This window comes from Bicyclus anynana, chromosome 19 (assembly GCF_947172395.1).
Source record: "Bicyclus anynana chromosome 19, ilBicAnyn1.1, whole genome shotgun sequence".
Lineage (NCBI taxonomy): Eukaryota > Metazoa > Arthropoda > Insecta > Lepidoptera > Nymphalidae > Bicyclus > Bicyclus anynana.
Window position 1 is genome coordinate 4,455,741 of NC_069101.1, and position 23,865 is coordinate 4,479,605.

Sequence of the window (23,865 nt, forward strand, 5' to 3'; positions counted from 1 at the left end):
CTCGACCTTTGAGACTCGGTGAGTGACATTTTAACTGACTATTGCTGTCAAAACACTATTAAGAACATCAGTACTTTACTCGCAAACAATGCGTGAACGTTGCAGTGCGCAATAAAAATGATTAGTTTCTATTAAAATTACTGTATTCGGTCATTGCCCGTTATAAAAACGATTAGCCGAGCGTCCCTACAACGCAACTGTTGAGTTTATAGCCTTCCGAAATGTTGGCAGAGTCTTTACAGATAGCCAACCTTGACGTTTCAAAAGAACTTGTAAGTAGGTAGGTATATTAAGAGAAACAACATAATAGTTAATACGTTTATATTAGGTACTTTATAACAATACTTTTAACAGTCTTAAAACAAACGACTTAGACGAGCGGCGGTCAACGCCGTGAGTCCTATATACAATATGTACAAAGAGTTCGATCAAGCACAGGTGAGCGACGTGAAGGCGCGCGGCACAGGGTTGGGGGGAGCGCTGTGACGCTGCAGGCAAGGGCCCGCGCCGCGCGCCACCGCCTCGAAGAACTGCCGCAAGTCGCTCACTGACCTCGTCGGCGGTGCTTGGAGGTCGTGCAGCGACGCGGCACGGCGCGGCGTCGTCTCCATCGCCGGCGGCGGCCGAGCCAGCTGCTCGCTACTCCGCGCCAAGCTACCACCGCTCTGCGACAACGATTCGAACAAGGCGCGCCTCTCCCGCACTGGCACGTATTGAGACACAGCTTCGTGAGCATTCGGCGAACACGACCTCGCCCGATTCTCCAACGAAGCCGCCTTTCTCCTAGCTGCTTCCACAAATCTGCCTCTGTCCGGTCTGCCCATTGGACCCTCCCATCTTTTCAGATACCGGTGTCGACCTATTTCATTATCGTTCGCCCTCGCACGCGGTAACGTGTGATGCTGCGGCGGAATCGAGTTCAATTTGCTGCAGTTGTCGCATTTGATGATCTCAGCTTTCCGCACGGGCGCATCGACAACGTCTATTGTTTTCAGAGCGTCGAGAGAAAGGGATAGGTCGAGACTGCGATCGGACGATGAATCATAATCGTAGTCTTCTACTACGATGCCCTCGTCCGTAGCGACAGGGGAGTGGTCTCGCCGAGGTAGCTGCGTCTCTGTGGCTGCCAGGAGCCTTCTCCGCGCCCTCGGCGGCGGTCTAGGAGGACAGGCAGGCGTCTCCTGAAGGGGTTCTTTCTTTGGTTCCTTACTACACGTGTCCGCTGCTGGTAACACGTCCAAAAATCTAACTTGTGGTAACGGTGTCTGCCCAAGTATTTCAACGCACAGTGCTCGTACCCATCGGGCGTAATCCGTCGCATTGCAAGCCTGCAACAAACGAAAATAAAATTATTATCAGCCATAATGGTATCGTAAGATTTATTATACGAGCAGCACAATCGTTAAACCTATGTGAATGGTACCCAAAATTACAAGTGAAACGTATAATAGTCTCATAGATTAAAAATATCGAAGGGTAGCTTCGTGTGCATTTCAAGAACTAGTTTAAGACTATTTGTACCATTATGTAGAGGGACAAGGATTTCCTCTCGTCATAACGTGTTTCTTTACGTGTCAACACCTTCGCTATCTAGCCCTTCTTATGTTAAACAGGGCCATCAAAGGATCGCGGAATACAAAGAAGCTATGATTTACGAGTGTTGCGCATTACTGAGGTCTATTAAATCGAGCGAGTCGTGAGAAAGGTGAATTTTGAAGGGGCTTCCAACTTCTTGCAAGATGTTGTTGTCCTATTGTGCAAGAAATTCTTACATTTGAGAAATACATCTGAAAACTATTTCATTTAACGTTTAGATTCTTGATATTATATTGTTTCCTTATTGATAATCATTTTACTTAGTCTAAGTATAGATCTAGTATCCACTCGTATCTAGCAATATTTCCTCTCAATGCCGCGTAATATATCCAATCATGTGGTGCCTTACTCAATGTGTTAAGTTGTTTCAAGTAGTTATTGGATCACGAGTTGCTTCTATAATCTGTTAGATACTAATGATTGTTAACAAATTACAAATAATACGATCCGTGGCGTGCGTAACGAATTATCTTCAGTTTGCCAATATGCGCTATGGTCATGTCCAGGGCATTGTTTAGCAACAATACTTCCATAAATTATTGGCGATGTATTGTTGGTAAACGTGACTTTTTGAATGCCACACAGTGGTATATTCTGTTTGAAGTAAACGTGCGATCAAGTACCGGCTACATTTACTGATCACTGTTCAATGGCCTTGTGTTTAAAATCCTACTAAAATAGTTTCCCCTTTAAAAATACCGTTTTATGCGAAATAGGTATCTTCTGGACAAGCTGAATTCAAGCTAGACCTCATTTTTTTACTTTACTTCTGCAGTTGGTATGTTGTGATTTTTCATTGACTGGCTTCAATTCCCAGCTCAGTTCAATATGGGATTTTATATTCTCTAAATTAGCTCAAATCTGATTTGCCAAGGTGGTATGCCAAGGGATTTATCTTTCCTATATAGTGACGCGTAGAAACCATCCAAGGTATACTCAGAGGTACAATTATCCGCCCACTTCTACTACCACTACTATACTACTCGCTTCATAATAAAGTGGGCGGATAATTGTGCCTCTGAGTATATACAGAGTAAACTCGTACCTCTTTCAATTAACCCATATTATTTATTAGAATGCATCGTCAGTTACTATCAGGTAAGATATCATTCAAGAGCTTGTCATTGAATAAAAAAGGCATGAATTTACTCAATTTATCAATAAACAAAGAGATGAACAATTTTAGTTATATTTTCATAAGAGAGTTAGTGAGTTTGTAAAGTTGTACAGTTAATCTCTGGATCTATTAAACCGATTTTGAAAATTCTTTTACCAGCAGAATGCCCATTATTTATGAGTGTCATATTTTATCCTAGTTCCCGATAGTTCCATCAGGAACGGAAACTATGCAGGTGGATGAATACTATGGAACACGAAAATTTTACGCGTCTCTACTAATATTATAAAGAGAAAAGATTTGATTGCTGTTTGTATGTTTTGAATAGCCTCTGGAACTACTGAACCGATTTGAAAAATACATTCACTGTTGGAAAGCTACATTATCCCCGTATTCCTTTGGGAACTAGAACCATGCGGGTGAAACCGCGCGGCGTCTGCTAGTCATAAAATAACAGAAAACTAAATGACCATACAAAGTTGTTGTATTAAAAAGGGTCTGACTCAGGTTCAGTTGTGAGCAATACAATAAGCTATATACTAACAAAGCTGTTATTCCTCTTAAGGCCCGATTGAGGGAGTTCCTATTACTTTCAGGGGTCTTTTGGTCTCGTGTTTCACCCACGCTCGCGGACCCTTTATGCAAAGTTCGTTGGCTTTCGTAACGGTCTTTATTACAGTCAGACAATTGTCCTTTTACAGTCAATAAAGAGCTAGAGAGAATAAAAATAGAATTATTAGAATATCAATTTATTCATTGTATACTTTTAAGCCTACACAACTTTACATTTTTAGTTTTTTCGTCTGATAAGCTTAATTTCTTAAAATTAAACTAACGGTATTTTACAATATTAGGAATATAAAATTGAATCGCCAAATGCGTTGGGAAGCGCATAACTCAACAACGTCTGAACCAATTTGGCCAATTCTTTTTTTAAAATGTTCGTTGAAGTTCTAGGATTGTTTTTACGGCGAGAAAAATTCGAATAATAGCCGGAAAAACTATAAAAATAGCTTTTTTCTTTTTCTCATACAAATGTTTTCCAACTAAAACGTAGTCAATTTGATATTGTTATTGTAGAAAGTTCATATTAATAATAATTAGAAAACGGGGTAGGGGTAGGGTAGGGGTAGGGTAGGTAGGGTAGGGGTAATTGAAAGTTTACATCGAGTTTCACACGGACGAAGTCGCGGTCGTCCGCTAGTTAGGAATAAAACTTCAAGTAAGTTGATGAATTCACACGACTTTTTTTAAGTTTCAGAAACAACTTCAGATGATAATATTTATTTCATTGTAAGTGGTCATATTTGGGTAGTAAATTTTGACTGTTTTAAAAGACGTACATCGGCATTATACATTATGGACCAGGACACTATTGAAAACCACAGCATTACCAAATGTACCAGAGATGTCAGATAAGTTTTTTTTTTATTATAGTTCAGTAGCTTCATGATCATGACCCACAGCAGTTCAAAGGCCCCTTCTTTTTAATGAATATAATTTTTTGTAACGTAATATGATATTATGTAACACAATATTGCTTAAAGATCGGAAGCGTCGCTCAAAATGTAAACTCCCTGCTTCATGACTAATTGAGTTATGACTTATACTTGTTTATTGCTATGTGATGGGAATGTTAACAATATAATTAACATCTACATTAATGCCATAGCTGTACAATCATGGTTAATTGCAAAGTAAACCATAGACAATGAGTGACTAGATCATCTATTAGGGATGTACCATAGACATATTATTCAGCGTCGTAGTCGAAACACGAGAGTTTGAAGTCGAGGCTAGTCACTTAAAAATACATTAAGTATGTAGGTATATGTATTGAGAATTATTTTGTTTAGAAATTTGAATGTGAAGCAATATGAAGGATAATCACTAGTACATCCTGCAATTATGCATCTTTTTATATTGGTCCAATTCTAATTAAAATCAAAACTAATTATGTATGCTATCGTGAGTTCAAAACGAATTATACGTAATCGGAAATATTCTATTAATTAAAGTTGGATATGGAGATAAATTACATCAATAATAATGTACAAATATGCACAACAAACTGTTTTTTTATTTAATAACTGAAATGAAATATTGGAAAAATAATTAGGCACATCCTGTATTCATAAAAAGAAATCTCAAGAAAATGCATCCATTTAAAATAATTACGCGAGGGAAACTAATTAAATGTGTGCAATTAGATGTAACCGTACATATTCGACTAATTAGTCTGATTAAGCGCTAAGGTACATCACTAGTGCACACACGTGTACAACATATTTATTATATCAAATAATTGCAATATTAAACTGGTCGTCAAGGACAATGGGTGCCGGTTTGCGGTGGATTCTTGTGTCATGTAAACGATAAATGGCTTTGGAATAACTGAAATATTGTTCTCATGACTATTAAGTATGTATCAATTGCAACATACAATAATCACGCTGAAGTTTAAAGAATTGTGCAGATTTTCAAAATTTATTTGACTGCCTCGTTGATCTTTTTGTTAGCCTATGTGGCTATGGATCAATGCTCTGAAGAAGCTTTTCTTTCATTCAAGAATTTATCAGGAAAAACTACTTTAAGGAAAATTGGTGGTTTGCGTGACACGTGTAGGTCCTGATCACTACATCGGTGGTCAATTACCCTATGGTCGGAGCATGAGTCGACAAACATTTAGCTTTGACAAAATGTCGAAGGTGTGGCCATTACAGTCCAATAGCATCTGGGCCATTCAAATATTGAATATACTCGTAATCTTACTCTCAAGTTCTTTCAAAATTACGTGTCAAATTTGACACCTACATCAAAATAAGGTTATCCAATGCTATTGCGTTTATACTCGTATACCCATACTAAAAATGTATAGTATGTGTATATATACACATCGATTGGTCACTTGATCAACCTATCAGTCGTTATTCCTATTTGTTTTTATTTTCGAAACGATAGCTATTGTAGAAACAGAATCTATATGTAACATGGCAGCGCTCTAGCCATGTTACTTGCTCGACAAACGATTTTTCTCATTCCTCTTTGTTGTGAATATGCAAAAACACTTAATTGTTTGTATGCAAAAAATATTCCGCTACTTATGTATCACAGTGACGGATCGGAACAAGTTTTTGCCGCCTGTTATTATATTGAAATTAAGAAGAAAAATGCACAACCAAGTAAACTTGTGGATCTAATTGCCCTTATAGTATGGGAGCCCATGATTCTAAATAAGGATTTACTTGAAGCGCGGCGGGGACTGTTATATTTGATAGATTTGAAGATAGGAAAAATAAATGGTTCTAATAATAATTCCGATTTCAATGGTACGAAAAGCATCTGCAGATTAAAATACAATTTTTATTACACCAGTTACAGACAAAAATAATCTGGGGTTATTTACTTCAAATAAAAAAAAAATAACGATTCTCGAGGGTCTTTGTTACTCTTAACTCCCCTAAGTTATACTCAAATTATTGGATTTTCGAAATGCTAATAATGCTATTTAGATAACAATTAAATTAACCTATTAGGGTAAATAATAAACTAACGAGTTGGTGGAATACTTTTTAAGTTGTTTTTTTTGGGTTGCCTTAAGCCCTTAATATTGTTCATACTTGTCAGGCTCATACTTGTTAGAGGTACTCAACAACATGCTATACTACAGCTTTTCTTGATGAGTAATGTTTACCAACAAAGAAATTAGAAATGAAGGTAGAAAACGCATGTCATTTCATAACTTATTTATTTCAAATTATGTATGGTTTGTTTAACAAATTTTATATAAAATATATTAACCATATCTAATTGTTCTAAGCTTATTTATCAAATTTATTTTCATTAAGTAATTTAAGAACAAGTTCATTATAATTAAAAATAGGTGTGAAATGACTAGTGATTTATACCCTCATTTTTAATTTGTTTATTGGTAAACAGTACTCATCAAGAAAGGCTGCAGTGTAAGTATCTTCCCTTATGTTTGCTCTAGTAAATCCTAAAATCCTCTCTTTGTCTCCTATACTATTAAACATATAGTGTCGAAACCGGTGTTCGGTTCACGGTAAAACGTCGCCTGATGAAGAAATCGTTTGGTAACCACTAACAAGGTGCGATCGTCTTAAACACATAATTGTTCAACTAACCACCAACGTAGGTATAAATATGTTATATAAATAGCTTTCGTTAAGGTGTAATTGTACAATTAGAGCCTTGACGAGTGCTCTAGCTAGAGAACTTTGTAATTATAGGACACAAAATGAGAAGTGTTTAAAAATTAATTGGCACTTCAGTATGAAAAAATACACCAATGGTCTACACCTCTACAGATATAATAATAATCATCTTTTAGTTTAAGACGTTATGGGCCGCTACTGGTTGACTTTTGTTTACTGAATTTAATTATCGGGGCTATTTAATTATGGCTTTCATTAAAAAAATAGGTCAGATTCTGCCCATTGTTCTTTAACGTTACATATATTCACGTTTTAATAAATAATATAGGTGTCAGACCAGTTTTTGTCAAAACAAAATCGCTGACATTTTCGTTCTGGTATACGAGTGGTTGAATAAAGATCCTCGTTTTTAAAAGTAAAAAAAGGATTTTGAGTTTACGCATAATCATTGATCATAATTGTGAACAACTTAAAAGTCAGATCGAAAGGAAATTTCTTATTAAGTCAATTGCTTAAAAAGAAAAATAGGTAAATACCTATATTGTAAATACACCTGTATAGGCCCTGTAGGTTCCTTGAATTTCTTGATTTTTGATTTTTATAATTAAATGAACCAATACTGTGCACTGATAGTTTTATTGCCACTTGCGAATAGATAGACTACAGATTATGTACGTATTACACTGCGACTTTTGTTAGACGTGGACATTGACAGTTTTTTTAATACCTAGATCAGGTACTGAAGGATTTGAACAACACCGTACCCGTGGCCGCGTCTGTAAACCATCGCGACATTTATGTGCCCAATACAAGAAACTCCTTAGCAATATTAAAAATGAGCTCAAGCTATAGCGAAAAAAAATTAAATGTATTACTTGTATATGTAATTTATATGTTACAATTAAGATGCAATTAGGTATGTAGTTAATAACAAAACATCCACATAACACGCAATGATCTCAAACGTGACATGTGGCATGTTATTCTATTAAGTAAACAAATTGTTCACTTGGGAAATTTTCCTTTTGTGGCTAAGCAAAACTGTAATTCGTACGTGCTTTATTTAAGGAAAATAAATTACATTTTAGAATGTAAATTCTATATTGGAATATAAGGAAGTAAAGAAAATGTTTAGAGTAATAGTCTACAAGCCCTTGAACAAAAATTACATGTGAAATTAACCAACATGAATATCGCTTAGAAGGCTGTTACTATATCAGAAAATAACTCTGAGCACTATGCCGTCATTTCTGAGCGGTACAGGTGAGTACGCGAGTGAAGAATAAGGCTTGCGACCCTTATCTTTCGACTCCTGCGTTAGAAATATGTACGGTGTTTACGGGTAAAGTACATTACACATTACATTTCACAGGTAATTTTTGTTCAAGGGCTTGTAGTCTATAGGTCTTGCATTTATGTACATATACATGTATGAAATGAATAAAATTGCTGTGCATATGTTTCATGCATGTGTTATACGTGTTTGGTCTCCTCCTCGGGAAAAGGAAAATTATTTGGTATTTCTACTTAGTAGGTAAAAGTGTACCTACCACACAAATAGGCATACCTACTATGCAAAACCATCGACAAAAACAAAGAGCAACACTTCGCATAACGTTTTAGGAAATGGGCCAGCAGCCATGTTATCTGTCTACAAACGCTTCGAAAATTAAAAATGTATGGGAATGACATTCACTATCGACAGGTCACGTGATCAAGTTGTCGATCGGATCTGTTATTCCCATACATTTTGTTGGTAGTAGAAGAAAAAAAACTCCGCCGTTGGACGACAGTTTGTCTATTTCTCTTCACTTGGTCAAAATGTTTTTTTTCTTAATTCTCTGCGTGTGTGAAGTCTGCCAATTCGCATTGAGCCAGCGTGGTGGACTATTTTGGTCTAACCCCTCTCATTCTTAGAGAAGATTCGAGCAGTGAGCCGAATATGGCTCGATGATGATGATGTCGTACTGTATAGATCAGAATGTTGGGCGGTGAAAGGGACAGATAGTAAACGAATGCATGTGAACGAAATGCGTATGTTGAGATGGATGTGTGGTGTGACAAGAATAGATAAAATAAGGAATGAGTAGAGGAAGTCTGAAGGTGGCGTAAGTGACAGAAAAATTGAGGAGTAGAAGGTTAGCTTGGTATGGACATGTAATGCATAGGGAGGAAAGTCGTATTACTAGAAAAATGTTGAATGTGCAAGTGGAAGGACATAAGAGGAGAGGAAGGCCAAAGAGATGGTTGGATTGTGTAAAAGAGGACATGTGTGTAAAAGGAGTGGATGATGAGTTGACGAGTAATAGACACGAATGGAAAAGATTGACATATTTTTTCGACCCCACTTAAGTGGGATAAGGGTAAGGAGATGATGATGATGATGGTCACATGTTACCATTTCTGCTCATGTGTGACATACTGAAATAATGATCATTTTGCTGTTCATTACCTGGAACGTGGCAATGGAGGCGTCGTCCCGCAGTCGCGACAGCTGGAAGGCGTTGGGCAGCGTGGCGGCAGCACGCAGGTGCAGGTGACGCAGCGGCAGGCGAGCAGCGGAGCGGCGGGGCAGCGTACCGTCGCGACACGCGAGCAGGCAGCCGCCGCGTACCGCCGCGTGCACCCACGCCCACGACTGGGTGTCCTCATTGTAGTACTGGCGGAGCACTCCTGCGGACAACCATAACATACGTTAGTGGACTCTTTGCGCACGTAGAGGTCCCCTACAACGCGTGTCAGCTAAATACTGTAGAATCTGCTTAAGACGATCACGCTTAAAACGATTTCTCGGATAATACGTCATTTTACGCCAGTCCCTTCACAAATCAATTTGATTTGATTCAATTTCACAGAACCATTTTCTCATACATTTCCTAACGCTTAACGATTCGTCATCCCGTTTAATACGCCTACATGTCACACGCGTGTGATTCCAAATGCGACAAATAAATTACAACAGATAGATCAGGACATCATAAAGGTCCTTAAACAAGGTTGCAGGACAAGACTAATACATAATACCTTAAAGAACTGAAAGACTCTAACAGCAAACGACCCTTGACATGATGATGCGATTCTGAACTGAAAATTTTGAAGACGCACTGCAAAAGTAAATTGAAAATTGCTAATGCATCAAAATCTTTTTGTCATACCTACTAAAATAAGTGATTAGGTACTTTATGTAGCATAATTATGTAGTCTTTACACCAAATACACATTTTTTTATAACTACGTAATTTTCCACTATTGCCCAACCATACCCCGTCTTCTTCTTTGTCGCTGCGCTCTTGACAGAGCGGTCGTGGTCTTTAGGACGTGTTGGAGGCAGATGTAATACGCCTCACGAGCATTCGCCACTTCATACCCCGTCAGATGAGGTTTCAACAGCCTGGAGAGACAAATCATCTCCAAAAAGTTTGGTGCAGAAGGCAAGGGGAAACCACTGCAACTAATGTTCCCAAGAAAGTCTTTAGAATGATACCCCGTCTAAGACGCGTTTTTAGTTGAGTCCCTGCGAAATCGTATTATACGGGTTCTACTGTACATCTAAGGGTAAAGGTTCCAGACTTATGGAAACGTCAATCACAATATATCTATTACTCGTAGGTGACTCTTAAGGATATTTAAGTTCAGGCCAGGGCGTTTGGGCACACATCTAAGGATAAATGCCCAACCTTTTGAAATATTACTGACCCCGCGTCTTGATTGTATTACTGGTGAACGACGAAGGACACCTGCAGACAATAACAACATGCGTTGGGTGCGTCAAGGCGGGACTTTTTTAAGAAAGTTGTTAGGCAGACCTCAGGTACAACCCACCACCTCCCATGGCCCTTTCAACCTCTCGGTAATTTGGGCCGAATCGAGGGAGGGCGAACCCGGTACTTGCTCTTTGCGTGTTCCCGCGACGTCTTCTTGACTCCCTACAAGTTATTTTCTCTTTTCACTCCTTGTCCCTTGACTTGTTAGGCAGACCTGGACTATTGAAGAAAACCTCAGTCGGCCCAGGCGGGGATGGAGCTCAGGACCTCCGTCTTTTAAATCCACTGCGCCACGGAGGCCATCAAGAGTAAACGCTCCCGGCCCGACCTTTAAAAATATTACTGACTCCGCGTCCTAATACAATTACTGGCGATGGACTCATGCGGATGCACAACATAGGAGGCTCTTTAGGATCAAGCATGGCCCTTTGAGCAAACATCTAAGGGTGAATGCCCCCGACCTTTGGGGCTACAACTGTTTCAACTCCATAATAGGCTATAGCCCTTAAATATGTTATGCCCTTAAGTTTGCGTATTAGCAAGCAAACTTTCAATCTTTATAAAATGAGGTTTAAAATTTTTGACGTATCGTATGACGTAGACGTATCATATGAGTTGATATGAGACTTTCTGACACAGGTATTTACTTGGAATAAGGTCTCAGCCACATCAGTGATTGTAAAACTATATATATAAGTAAATAATATATTATTATTTCATAAAAAAAGACGGAGGTCCTGGGTTCTATCCAAGGTTGGGCCGATTGACTATTTTGTAATTGGCCCAGGTCTGGCTGGTGGGAGGTTTAGGCCGTGGTTAGTTACCACCCTACCAACAAAAACGTACCGCCAAGCGATTTAGCGTTCCGGTACGATGTCGTGTAGAAACCGAAAAGGGTCTGAATTTCATCCTCCTTCTAACAAGTCAGCCCGCTTCCATCTCAGATTGCATCATCACTTACCATCAGGTGATTGTAGTCAAGAGCTAACTTGTAAATAATAAGTAATAATAAAAATAAGTGTGGTAGTCGCAAGCTCCAAGTTCAAATGTACTTAATAGATTAATGGTATTTTTGAAAACGAAAATTGACATTACAATTATGTAGTATCATAAGTAGGCGTAATTTTGTTCACCTCTTAATCTTACATCTATTTAAATCATAACAAACTTAAACGAATCAATTAGATACGCAAAAATAGCTAAACTGTTTGTAAACAAACCGTAATACAAATGATTGTTATATAAGGAGCTGTTTAGACGACAACATGATGACGTAGCAAATGTCAGCTTAACCCACTTAAGCCTTGGTTTGGACGCAGCGCGGAGGCGGCGAGCGACACGATATTGGTTTTATTTACACTCAATTAGGTACGATCTTTAACAGATGAGATTCGTCATCATCATCAATATCAACCCATATTCGGCTCACTGCTGAGCTCCTCTCAGAATGAGAGGGGTCAGGAAAACCGGAGACCACCACGCTGGCCCAATGCGGATTGACTTCACACACGCAGAGAATTAAGAAAATTCTCTGTTATGCAGGTTTTTCACGATGTTTTTCTTTCACCGTTTTGGGACACGTGATATTTAATTTTTTAAAATACACACAACTGAAAAGTTGGAGGTGCATGCCTCAGACTGGACCCATACGCTCCGGAATCGGAGGCAGAGCAGAGGTCATATCCACTGGGCTATCACGGCTTTTAAAAGAGATTGATTTTATTTAAAGAAAGTGTGATTTTCAAAGATTTTTTTTTAAATATGAAAACATGTTTCATTACGATCTTAAGTAAACTTTGTGTTATTGTAGAGGGTAATCTCTGGATCTACTTAATGGATTTTGAAAATTTTTGTACCACTAGAAAGCTACGTAATTTGTGAGTGTCATAGGCTATATTTTATCTCAGTATTCTCACGGAACGCGAACTACACGGGTGAAACCGTGGTACGGCGGCTAGTATATATTCAATATTTCTTGTTGTAAAATCACAGACATCTGGAGGAAATTTCAAAACTTAGCCAAGCCTTTGACTACTTAGACTATGGACCTGTTTCGCAGTCCTACCCTCCCCCGCGCGCACGACCTCACACCCGCGCAGTCCTTCCTCAAACCAAAACTGGTCAAATTTTAGTAAAAGCTGAGAATCAAGGGTCTTCCGCATAAATTACTTCAACAGAATTAAAAATTCTTATCTGTACTATAAACATAATTACTCATTACAAGTCTCTTAATTGCATAATTAAATAGAGTTATTATTAAAATTCTTACTTATTAAGATAATACAAATATTTGGGTCATGACTCCATGACTCGTGGAAGTCGGTTTAAAATTATCATAAAAGGTAATTTTTTTGTCTTCTGCGTAATTTAAGTAAAAAATTACTCGAATATGCAAGCACATAACGCTGCATACCGAAACAATAAAGAAGTCAAGTGCGAATTGTGTTAGCCGCAATAGGGTTCTGTAGTTACCTTGTATTTTTTATACACTTTATTTTCATTCTTTCATCTTTTTACACCATCATTAAGAAAGCGACTAGCAGCCTAATTGACTAACTTTGATGTATGTTAGTTGACATCCTCCGTGTCGCAGTGGATTTACAAGACGGAGGTCCTTGGTTCGATCCCCAGCTGAGCCGATTGAGGTTTTCTTAATTCTGGCTGGTGGGAGGCTTCGGCCGTGGCTAGTTACTTATCGACAAAGACGTATCGCCATGCGATTTAGCGTTCTGGTACAATGTCGTGTAGAAACCGAAAGGGATGTGTATTTTCATCCTCATCCTCACAAGTGAACCCGCTTCCATCTTAAATTGCATCATCACTTACCATCAGGTGAGATTGTAGTCAAGAGTACTTAAAGAATAGAAAAAATAAGTAATCCAAATTGAGATTCTATGTAACAAATGTCATCCGGTGCTTACTGACAACACTTCGTGGATATCATACTGTATGTAGGTACTCGTAAATGACATTATAATAGATTTTTGATGTTTATTTTAATAGGTTGTTATTAAAGTTACAAAATTAGTGAATAGGCTAGCTGTGGGATAGGCTTTGTCACTCATATGGGGGGTCTGCTAGTAGGTACTGAATAAATAAATATCCATGACCCCAAGCGATAAGGAGTCTCAGTTCGATCTAAAATAATAAAACAATGAGTCAGTACAAACGAAACCAGATGTTAATATCCCTTTCCGCCCCACTGCGAACAGATGTTCTGTACAAAACGATGCGATTTATGGCGTTTGGATGGTGGTTTATTGTTTATGGTTTTTTAGTTTTGACTGTGACGTCATTTAGAATATCGCGGAACCAAACTGCCTTGTTGGTCTAGAACAGAGGTTCCCAAACTTTTTTTCTCATTTTATCATCATTCTTTCAAAATTTTCGTGGTTCCGGTGGACCTCTGCTATATTTCTACATAAAATCTTGCCTTCCAAAATTCTTCATTAATTAAAAAAAAAATAATGTTTGCCAATCTAAAAAGTGATTCCAGTCAACTTTACTATTTGATGTCTACTTATGTACAGTACAAGGAATCAATTCATCAATCAATTCATTGAAATGAGGAGCCATAATTCTGATTATAAAATCAGATAAATTTTCGTGGACCCCCGCTAACGAATTGTAGACCCCCATTTTTTGTACACGCTGACGTAGACCCCCAAGGAGTTTCTCCACCTGGACCACTTTGGGAATCAATGGTCTAGAACCTAGGTAGTTAGTATGTGCTTTCGTATGACGAGAGCCTGAGTCGGACTATGAAATGTTGAGATTTTCTTTCGGTTATATCATTATTAGATCTCAGCTTGGAATTGGGATGTTGTGGTTATATCCCCGTGCCTTGTAGAGCACGTATAGCTAACCACCAGTGGCGGATGATGGAATTTAGATGAAGTCCCATTAAAAGGAAATTCATACAGCGTGACAAACTCGGATTTCTCACATATCTAGATACAATAGAAACAATGAATGGATTTTTAGGTAACCCGGCGAGAATCAGCTTGAAAAAACTCTTCGCCGCTGCTAGCTACTCACCTCCCAATAATCGTGTGTTGATAGCGATCAACATACGATCAGTTTGGTCGAATGTCCTGCTGGTAGCGCTGCAGGCACGTGGACTTATTGGATAGTGAGTCGCTAGCATAAGCAGCCGGTCGGTCTGGTAGTGTCTTTTTCTCATTACGAGATTTAGGTAAATACTTTACTTATGTCGTTATCGCAAGCTTACAGCAGCGTTTTCTAACCTTTCCGTACCCCTAGGTAATCGAGCACCCCCTTAATAAAATAATCAGTAAAAAAAATTCCGATTAGTAAGTATTCAGTTTAGTTATTACAGATACAAAATAGGTACTTATTTATACTTATTAGCTGTTTATTATGATAAATATGAAAAAAAAAAATATGTGAAGTTTGGCGTTGCTTCTAAGTTATAATCTCAAATCAGATTCTACTTGCAATGTGTTTCTGTATTTGTTTTTTGTATATATGTATATACAAAAGAAGAATGCTTTTCACATAGTATGTAGTTGAAAAAAGCTGTAAATGTTTCAGTGCTTCGTCCGATATCTCCTTATAATCTGTCTTTACATTCAACCAGTAACTTGATTCTTTGATTTCAATGCTGAATCACAGGATATTTCTATTAATTTTTTTTTTTTTTATTTAGTTAAGTTTTTATTTAGTTTGTATAAGTTAGACGAATGTATGGACCCACTGCAATTCGCAGCCAGCGCTTATCACAGTTGTTTACACTGTTATCACTAACAGCTGCTCTCTGAGGCGCCCTTTAGCATTCTTGGGCTAGTTTGAGTTTGTCCACTCCGCGATAAACTGCCCACGGAGATGCATTGAGATTTATAATGCACTAGCAGACGCCTGCGACTTCGTCCGCGTGGAATTTAGTTTTTCACAAATCCCTCGGGAACCATGGATTTTTCCGGGAAAAAGTATCCTATGTGTTAATTCCTGCTATAATATATCGCAATACCAAATTTCAGCTAATTCGGTTCAGTAGTCGATGCGTGAAAGAGTAACAAACATTCATATGATCAAAATCATCAGTTTTCGCAAATCTCGGAAAACTATGGATTTTTCAGGGACAAAAAGTAGCCTATGTTATAATATATCTCAATACCAAATTTCAGCTAATTCGGTTCAGTAGTCGAGGCGTGTGTGTGTGTGTGTGTGTGTGAAGAGTAACAAACATTCATATGATCAAAATCATCAGTTTTTGCAAATCTCGCAAAACCATGGATTTTTCCGGGATAAAAAGTAGCCTATGTGTTAATCCAGAGTAAAATCTATATACCTAGGTACATCTTGTCCCTCAAATCGTGTATAAAGTCTGCCAATCAGCATTAGGCCAGCTTGGTAGAATAGCCTAACCCCTCTCATTCTGAGAGGAGACTCGTGCTCAACAGTGAGCCGAATATGGGTTTGGATAACGACGACGACCCACTACCTTGGCACCTAGGTATGTTTGTATGTAAATGGAGGTATAGGTTAACGTAATAAAATAAGCAAAATAAATAATTAAAATTAATTGTATTGTATGCAGTATAATGCATGTAAATTATACTTAATCATAATTAATCATTCATACAATACTAAGTTGGCATAATAAAGGTCAATGCACTCTTTCGATGACTTATAATTATTATAATCTAATTGGCCTAATTAAGTTTTATAACTTTCGATTAAATTGTAGCAAAATTACAGTTGAAAAATAGTAATATGTTCAACAGATAGGTAACAGATAAGTAACAGATACTATGTATATAGAGGTACTCGTAATTCTAACATTTAATACAGATTATCTACATAGGTACCTACTTAACAGTGGTTCTACCAAAAACAGCTACACTGATATAAATGTTTTTTTTACGTTTTGTTTACTTTATGTCGTTTACCTTTACCTACATAAACAAAAACTTATGGAAACCAAAAAAACAACCTTACCTATCAAAACAATCGATACATATTGGTAATTATAAACAAGAAAGTTAGTCAAAAGGTAGGTAGGTTTTCACCGAGTCAGCAATAAATAAAATACAGGGTACCTTAACCCTAGAAGCCCAATCATATTTAAATAGCTATAAAGCCCAATCATACGTAAAAATTACGTGTAAAAATAAATTTCAGAGTTTTCCAATGTTTTTCTGGTAATGAACTATATTTTTGCATGAGTTATCATAATTTAAGTTTTAATTAATAAATAAAATACTTTTTAAGTTAAAAATACTCTTTATTAATATAATTATGGCACTTTAATCAAATCTTGGAAAAAAATCAACAAAAACATCAAGCTTCTAACACTATTTCTTAAAATTACGTAATTATAAAAAAAAATCAAGTAGTTTTAATTGTTTTCATAAAATCAAATAAACTTGTAATAATACTATATAAGTCTCTTAGAAAAAAACAGTCTTTAAATGCAGTCTTGACAAACATCAATATTGTGTTCTCCACATATAGCCTTTAAGCATTTGCAACACTGCGCTTTGGTCATCCGCTTTTTTTTATATGAACAAAATCCACAATAGCGTCGTTTCTTTGGTTCTGGCTCATCACTAATATTTTCCGGAGATGGCGGTACCACATTTTTCAAAACATTTGTTATATTGTCTCGTCTGTTATATAAAGTTGAAAACAGAGCAATGGATCAACAATATTCCGACACATTCGCGTTGGTCCTCTATTTGTGCGTATAATATTGATAGCCGAAGTCCTTCCCGTCGTACGTCCCTTTGTAGTTGACCATATATGGTTGTTTTTTCCACGTATTGACCGCTGAGGCAAACAAATTATTCTGTGTCTAGTCAATGAAGTTACCTCAAGATTAGGCAATTTCCGAGAAGCAATATTTTTATCGGAGCCCTCTTGCCTTCTTGTATCTTCAATGAAGTCGATCATCGCGTCCTCGTTATCACTCCAGACATCATCTTCAACTACAAGATCTTCTTCCTCGGAGTCCGAATCCAGCGGAGAATAATCGTCATCATTTTCTAAAATTGCAACTATTTCGTCCTGGTTTAGCTGTTGACGGGATTCCATTTTGTATTCAACCTGAAAATATTAATATCATATGAAAAATGTAACGAAGCATTAAGATTAACTCAAATAAATCACAAAAATAAAAATTAGAAACAATTTCAAAAGTTACACAAAGCCCAATTATACGTCAAAATTACGTGCAACCTCTCTATTACAACAAAATGGCGGCACTTACCGAGATAACGCAACTGCGTCCTGCGAGGTCTTAATGGCCACTGAGTTGGTTCAGAAGTTAGCGACGATCGGACGGTAAACGTGAAAGAGACAGAGATATTTCGCCGTGGTATACGTAAAATTTACGTAGATTGGGCTTCTAGGGTTAAAAAATAAATAAACGTTCCAAGGTGATTAGACTAACCTGATATCCGAAGATTTGGGTCTGCAGGAGTAGGAAATGGTCCTGGCGTCAGTTCAGGTCGAAGTTTCAGCAAGCCGGCTACCACCCTGGGCGCCGGAGACTGTTCACCCACAAGCATTTCCAATCACCATAACATTTTATAAATAAACACTCCACTTCCACTCAAATATCGACACAAATAAGTTATTTCAAGACATAAAAACGCAAGATTGCAAACGTCAGATTATATTTATAATAATCAACTGTCAAATCGATTTAAATTTCGAATAAGTTCGTTATGTTTTGCGCGTTCATTTCGCCTGTCATTTATGCGACCCGCGAACGAGAAAAAAGTCGTGAACCAACTAACCGACAAACCGTCATGTTATTGAATGAATGAAATTGTGTTGTGATCTCGTGCGGTCGTGCCCCTCCATTCTACGTTACGATTTGTAATTCATATTTTAGCGCCATCTATGAGCGAGTAGATAATAGAAATAACTTTGGTATTCTCATTTTAATTTAATTTGGTAATTATGACTATTGGTGTTATTTTTTCTTTTTTATTTGTAATTTCATTTAATTTAATTTAGTAATTGTGACTGTATTTATCTTTTTCTTAATCTCATTTCCTTTTATTTGGTAATTGTGACTATTTGTATTTTTTTATATTTGCACACTATTAATTTAGTGGAATGTTGTATTCTTGCAAATAAACAATAAACAATTAAACAATTTATTTTTAATCCAACTTTTTTAAAATTTTAATAATTATAAGTCTTACAAACAATACCATTATTTTTTTAAATATTATGCGTATAAATTGTTTTTAATAATATTATATTTATTAACTATTATAAATAACGCCATCTATTGTTAAATAGTGAACCAATCTTCTACTAAATTTTACCTTCATAACTTAGTGTAAACAATGATGAACAGATGGCACTTTTACAAACTCGCTGACGTAGTTATTTTATTTCAAACTAGGTGGTGGTAAAAGTGTTGCTGTTATTTGAAATTTAGAAATATTCATGTAGATGGCAGCATTAACCAAATAACATTTCGGCATGATGTAATAACAGATGCCGCTAGCAGTATTAATTTGAACAAAACCTACATAGTTAAGCCTGAGCCTCACTGTCTCACTGATTTTAATTTAACTACTGTTTTGGATCATTTCGGTAAGCACGGTTTTTTTTCATATCGGTTTAGGCAATCTGGGACTCCAAATATGTTTAATAGTGGTAATTAGTACTCTAGATTACCACTATAAATTAAGTACCTACTACCTACCTAGTTTGGTAAATACGTAGGTCTTCGAAATCTTTTTTCAAGATTATTTGCAATTACAGTTTTGTTGATGACTTTGTGTTAACGATTTATCTAATATCAATTATATTCTTGTAAGTATACCTACATTATACGCATTATGTACATACTTGTTTCCTTTTCAGCTTATTTGTTTGAGATCTAGGTACTACATCGTACCAACGATGTATTTACCTACGGTTGTGGTGCCCAAGGTATTAATTCAAATATTTTGTGTGTGAAATTCGATAGCAATGCTCTTTATAAATTAGATTACGTAGGTATAAACCGACTCCAGAATAGGGAGGTATCACTTACCTTCTCAATTTGGTTTTAGCTAGGTATTGTATTTTGTAACAACCTATTTTATGATGTACCTAATTAATTTAAGTATGTAATTATTTTTAGGTGTGAAATTACTAGATTGATACCCTCATTTTTAATATGTTTGTTGGTAATCAGTAAGTACACATCAAATAGGGTTGTAGTATAGGTATCTACATAGGTAATAAGTTTTAACTTGTTTACTAAAATGTTAAACTTTAACCACAGAATAGGTAAGTACATAATAGTATAATTTCTTTCTTCAAGTACCTACTCAGCCAAAAATTTAATATCTTGAAATATGGGAACTAATAAGAAATTTACAAAGTTTTAATAGTAAAGTAGTTAGGTAGGTAACTACAGAAAAGGAAAGGAGATAGGGAAAGAAAAAAATATAGTTATATAGGTTATTAGTTTTGTATTTTTTAATACACATCAAAAATTATGAATAGCACAATCGTATAAAAACATTTATCATTTTTGTCTAAATCATCAATATCGAGATTTAATTCAACATAATCAATATAACAAAGTACACAAGAATATTCTCAATCATAGTAAAATGATTTCAAATCTATTGGGAAGACATAGAGATCAACATACATGGCACATATACATGTGAAAAATCTTTAATTTATACAACTAACTTACTATAGGTACTAAACTTAGTAAATTAAATTTCTTAAATAAGGCACATCTGTGAACTAACAACTAATATTTATAATTTATAACGAATTAAAGCTTTGTCATGGAAGAATTATTATCACAATGTAAAAGTCAACTTCAATAATGCAATCGATTCAATAAAACATCGCATTATATTAACATTAACAAGAGCAGAATTGTGAGGATTTTGTATGGCATCATCCCTTAAATATCATCGCCGCAATAGTTTCCTCGCACGAGAAGGGACGAACCTAAATAATAAACCTCATACGGGTCTTCATTTATATTACTTATCTCTAAATAACGGACTTCAGTCTTCAAGTGGTATGCTGAGTTTTAGTTTCTCAAATTACTGTTGATAACTTATATGAAAGATCTACCAAGGACGCCACTTATTGGCTTCTATGTCGTGGTCCACCGGTCCTTCAAGTCGGTCTCTTTTCTCTGCGTAGTAAGCGTCTAATTGCCGTCTCGCCTCCTCTTGTTTTTTGTATTCCTGGTACTCGATCAGTTTCCTTTTCTTTTTTGGCGGCAAATTGTTGTAATCCATAGGTAATTCGCATTGTTCTGGAATAGGTAATTTTCTTTCTACTGTCGGTTCTACTTCTTTGATCGTTTCGTATGCAGCTTGCTCTTTTGGCGAATGTGTTACGTTCGTTGGTTTTGCCGGTGAGCGGACTTTCCTTAGATCCAAAGTGTCGTTGTTGTTCGGGTAACTTTGCGGGTAATACGCGGCGTCATCTCTGTACATTTCTTCGCGAACGTATCTCTGTTCTGGATGTACTTCGGGGATAGCGTTCAAGTCGATGTTTGAAATGTTTTCATGACCGCGTTTGTCCATTATGTGTTGTCTGATTTTCTGCAATATAATGTCTTTGGCTTCAGCTGGGACTTTGTTGAAGTACGCCCCGTTTCGGTGGCCATTCACTGGGCCGTGTTCTGTGTGGTGTGGTGCCAATTTGTCAACTGTAGTCAGTAGGCCAGCAATAGGCGCGTTTTGTTTATTTTGGCGCGTGTACGACCACTGTTTGGAAGCGCTGTCTGAGTAAACTGAATCTTCAGCGTCTGAAGAAGATCTATCGTGGTCGCTGTAATAATGATGTCGGTCAGACACAACAGAGGATGGCGAAACGGGTGGTGAAAACGTGGGTCTTTCTGGTACTTGAATAGTCAAAGGCTCTGACGTAATCAGCCTCGATAAATGTCCGACCAGATTCTGACTCACTTTCGAATCTAAGTCAGGAACTGACATTATAAATCTGCATGCTTCCGCAGCACACTGTCCAAACCCCGCTTGGAACTTCTTCGCTTCTATAACGGGATCTTTAGGCCTGTGCAACTTTGTGAGGTGATTAACAGTTAACTCAAGGATATCTGCCTTTTCCAACTTGCTCAGGTTGTCGTCATCGATCTGGGGACAAAAATAAAATAGATTGAACTAAAGGGCAGGTGCGTCTCATGTTACGGGAGTTAAACGTCACATTAATATAACTGTTGCCCTGTTTATTAACGGACATTTAAGCTTGCTTCCAGTTTGCTACGGTCTCGCTGTAAATAGGCTCTCGGATAAACAAAAGGACAACCGGTCCTTGATATAAATAAATGGCGTGCGAACGTAAGATGGATTGCGCTTTGACGACTCGAGTAAGTGTTTTTTTAATAAGTTTACATAAATTACGGCTGTCTCCGCTAATGGGCAGTAAGAATTTTGAATTGTTGTTAACTTTTGTATTGGAATTATTTAAGTTTTTGAATTGAGCTTTATTGTTTCACTAGTGGAAGCCTGCGGCTCGTTTCATATGAGATTCTGTTTTTAACAAATCCCATGTTAAGTATAGATTTTCCGAAATAAAAAGTAGCTTAAGTTCTGTTTCAAGATCCAACTTATCTCCATACCAAAACTCATTAAAAACGGTTAAGAGATGAAATGTATTAAAATACTTCCGCATTTAGGTATATCTAATATTCGTTTGTCTTAGTTAAATACATAGAATATGCATACTTAATGGATCATATTCATTTTATTTTACAATCATTGCAAAATCTTCGTAAACGTTGAAGATGACTTGTACAATAAAAATGGCGTCTCAGGTAAAAATTCCAAGGGACATAAATAATGCGCTATTGTTACATTCCCGTCAGTCCGTCCCATTTAATTTTACCTTATATTTGAAAAACTAACAATATGATCTCTACAACACAACACTAAATGTATATAATGCTTATTTCTAAAATTAGGTAGGTAGGTATACCTAAATATGAAAGTCTTATCTTGAATTATAATCACATATTTAGCAAACACTGAGATTCGCGTAGCAAAGTTTCCCTTTATTATGCTTCAAAAAAATTTGTAATCTTCAAATTCATTATTTTTAATAAGAAACATTTCAACTCCATTATTTGTTAGAACATTACAATCATTATATTCCCCCAATAAAGCTTAAACTATAATCTATAAAACTGCTATTTTCTAGTATTTATTAACCTTAGCTTTATGGTAATAGGGGTCGGACTGAACACCTAAAGATCATAGGTTCGAAACCATCCTGTTACACCAGTATAGCATTCAATTCTATGTCTTTACGACTAGTTAGAAAAATTAATATTGGTTATATTTAAAAGATATATAGAATAAACATATCATAGTATAGAAATGCATATATTGAAATAACTTACCTCTAAAGCCCCGACCATGAGATCTTTTAGCTCGTCGAGACATCTATTGATTCGCGCTCGTCGCTTCCTCTCGAGCAAAGGCTTCGTTATTTTCTTGTATTTCGCCGTCTTCGACAAAGGCGCCGGATCCATTTTATTTACCTGACAACACAGTAATTTATTATTAATTATTAACCTTAATTATAATCACTATTAAATTCCAAATTCCTCAGGGAGTTATTTTTTATACTTAACAAATTCAGCTCTTAAAAATGTATTAAAAGTTGTTAGGCTACTTTTTGGAGCGCGTCTTTAAATACGTCTATAACACTTACAATATTAAAATTCACTGATATAAAATACGACAACGATTATAATTTATCAAAAGTGAAAAACCTTTAAATATATGCACTGATCGAGTTCATTCAGATATAAGTTTGTATAGAAATTTTAGTGAGCTAACCTTGTTACAAACACGTCGATATTTTAAATGTTCCGTTTAGTTCTACGTACGACACGCGCGTCGCCGACCGAGGTTCGAGTGGTACTGCCTGAAAAAAGCCTTCCCTTCACCCTCCCCGCGTCCCGTGCCTCCCGTCCCATCCCTGCCATTCATAGCCACGTGTGGTCATGGGATCAATTTACCGTGCGTGTCTCCTGAGCGCTGTTTGGGGTACCCATAAAATAGCTTTGAAGGAGTTACTGTCTTGGGTTTAGCGTTCTTTTTTTTTTGTAGATTTGGACATGCCCTTGTTATATACCTAGTATAATATAAATAGCCTTTCTTGATGAATAATGTTTACCAACAAACAAATTAGAAATGAGGGTATAAATCAGTCATTTCACACCTAATAATAATTATAA

The 23,865-nt window shown here is 36.7% G+C and overlaps 2 protein-coding genes and 1 long non-coding RNA gene across 4 annotated transcripts; all 3 read right to left on the bottom strand.

The window, feature by feature from the left end:
* Positions 1 to 307: 307 nt before the first annotated feature.
* LOC112051894 (uncharacterized) lies at positions 308 to 18,444 on the bottom strand. The gene is made up of 3 exons (XM_024090729.2): positions 18,067 to 18,444; positions 9,341 to 9,561; positions 308 to 1,328 (listed from the first exon to the last, which is right to left on the bottom strand). Exons 1-3 carry the CDS (start codon positions 18,182 to 18,184, stop codon positions 429 to 431), a joined length of 1,239 nt encoding a protein of 412 aa, XP_023946497.2. The 5' UTR covers positions 18,185 to 18,444; the 3' UTR covers positions 308 to 428.
* On the bottom strand, positions 16,879 to 18,056 carry LOC128199146 (uncharacterized). The gene is made up of 2 exons (XR_008251825.1): positions 17,884 to 18,056; positions 16,879 to 17,720 (listed from the first exon to the last, which is right to left on the bottom strand). It is a non-coding gene; the product is annotated as an uncharacterized LOC128199146 (long non-coding RNA).
* Positions 18,445 to 20,078: 1,634 nt separating the features above from the next.
* Positions 20,079 to 23,618, bottom strand: LOC112051896 (hairy/enhancer-of-split related with YRPW motif protein 1). Of its 2 annotated transcripts, none has more exons than XM_024090731.2 (3): positions 23,465 to 23,618; positions 23,023 to 23,163; positions 20,079 to 21,757 (listed from the first exon to the last, which is right to left on the bottom strand). In XM_024090731.2, exons 2-3 carry the CDS (start codon positions 23,152 to 23,154, stop codon positions 20,723 to 20,725), a joined length of 1,167 nt encoding a protein of 388 aa, XP_023946499.2. In that variant the 5' UTR covers positions 23,155 to 23,163; positions 23,465 to 23,618; the 3' UTR covers positions 20,079 to 20,722. The 2 variants fall into 2 exon arrangements, with proteins under 2 accessions (XP_023946499.2, XP_052743236.1); XM_052887276.1 differs by lacking the exon at positions 23,465 to 23,618 and adding an exon at positions 23,337 to 23,445.
* Positions 23,619 to 23,865: the final 247 nt, after the last annotated feature.

Excerpts from the sequence above, each read along its gene's own strand:
- LOC112051894 (XM_024090729.2), bottom strand. The coding sequence starts at position 18,184 with ATGCTTGTGGGTGAACAGTCTCCGGCGCCCAGGGTGGTAGCCGGCTTG. Across the intron at positions 9,562-18,066 it reads CCCAAATCTTCGGATATCAG|GAGTGCTCCGCCAGTACTAC; the intron begins GTTAGTCTAATC and ends GGTTGTCCGCAG. Across the intron at positions 1,329-9,340 it reads CCTCCATTGCCACGTTCCAG|GCTTGCAATGCGACGGATTA; the intron begins GTAATGAACAGC and ends CGTTTGTTGCAG.
- LOC112051896 (XM_024090731.2), bottom strand. The coding sequence starts at position 23,154 with ATGGATCCGGCGCCTTTGTCGAAGACGGCGAAATACAAGAAAATAACG. Across the intron at positions 21,758-23,022 it reads TCATGGTCGGGGCTTTAGAG|ATCGATGACGACAACCTGAG; the intron begins GTAAGTTATTTC and ends TTTTGTCCCCAG.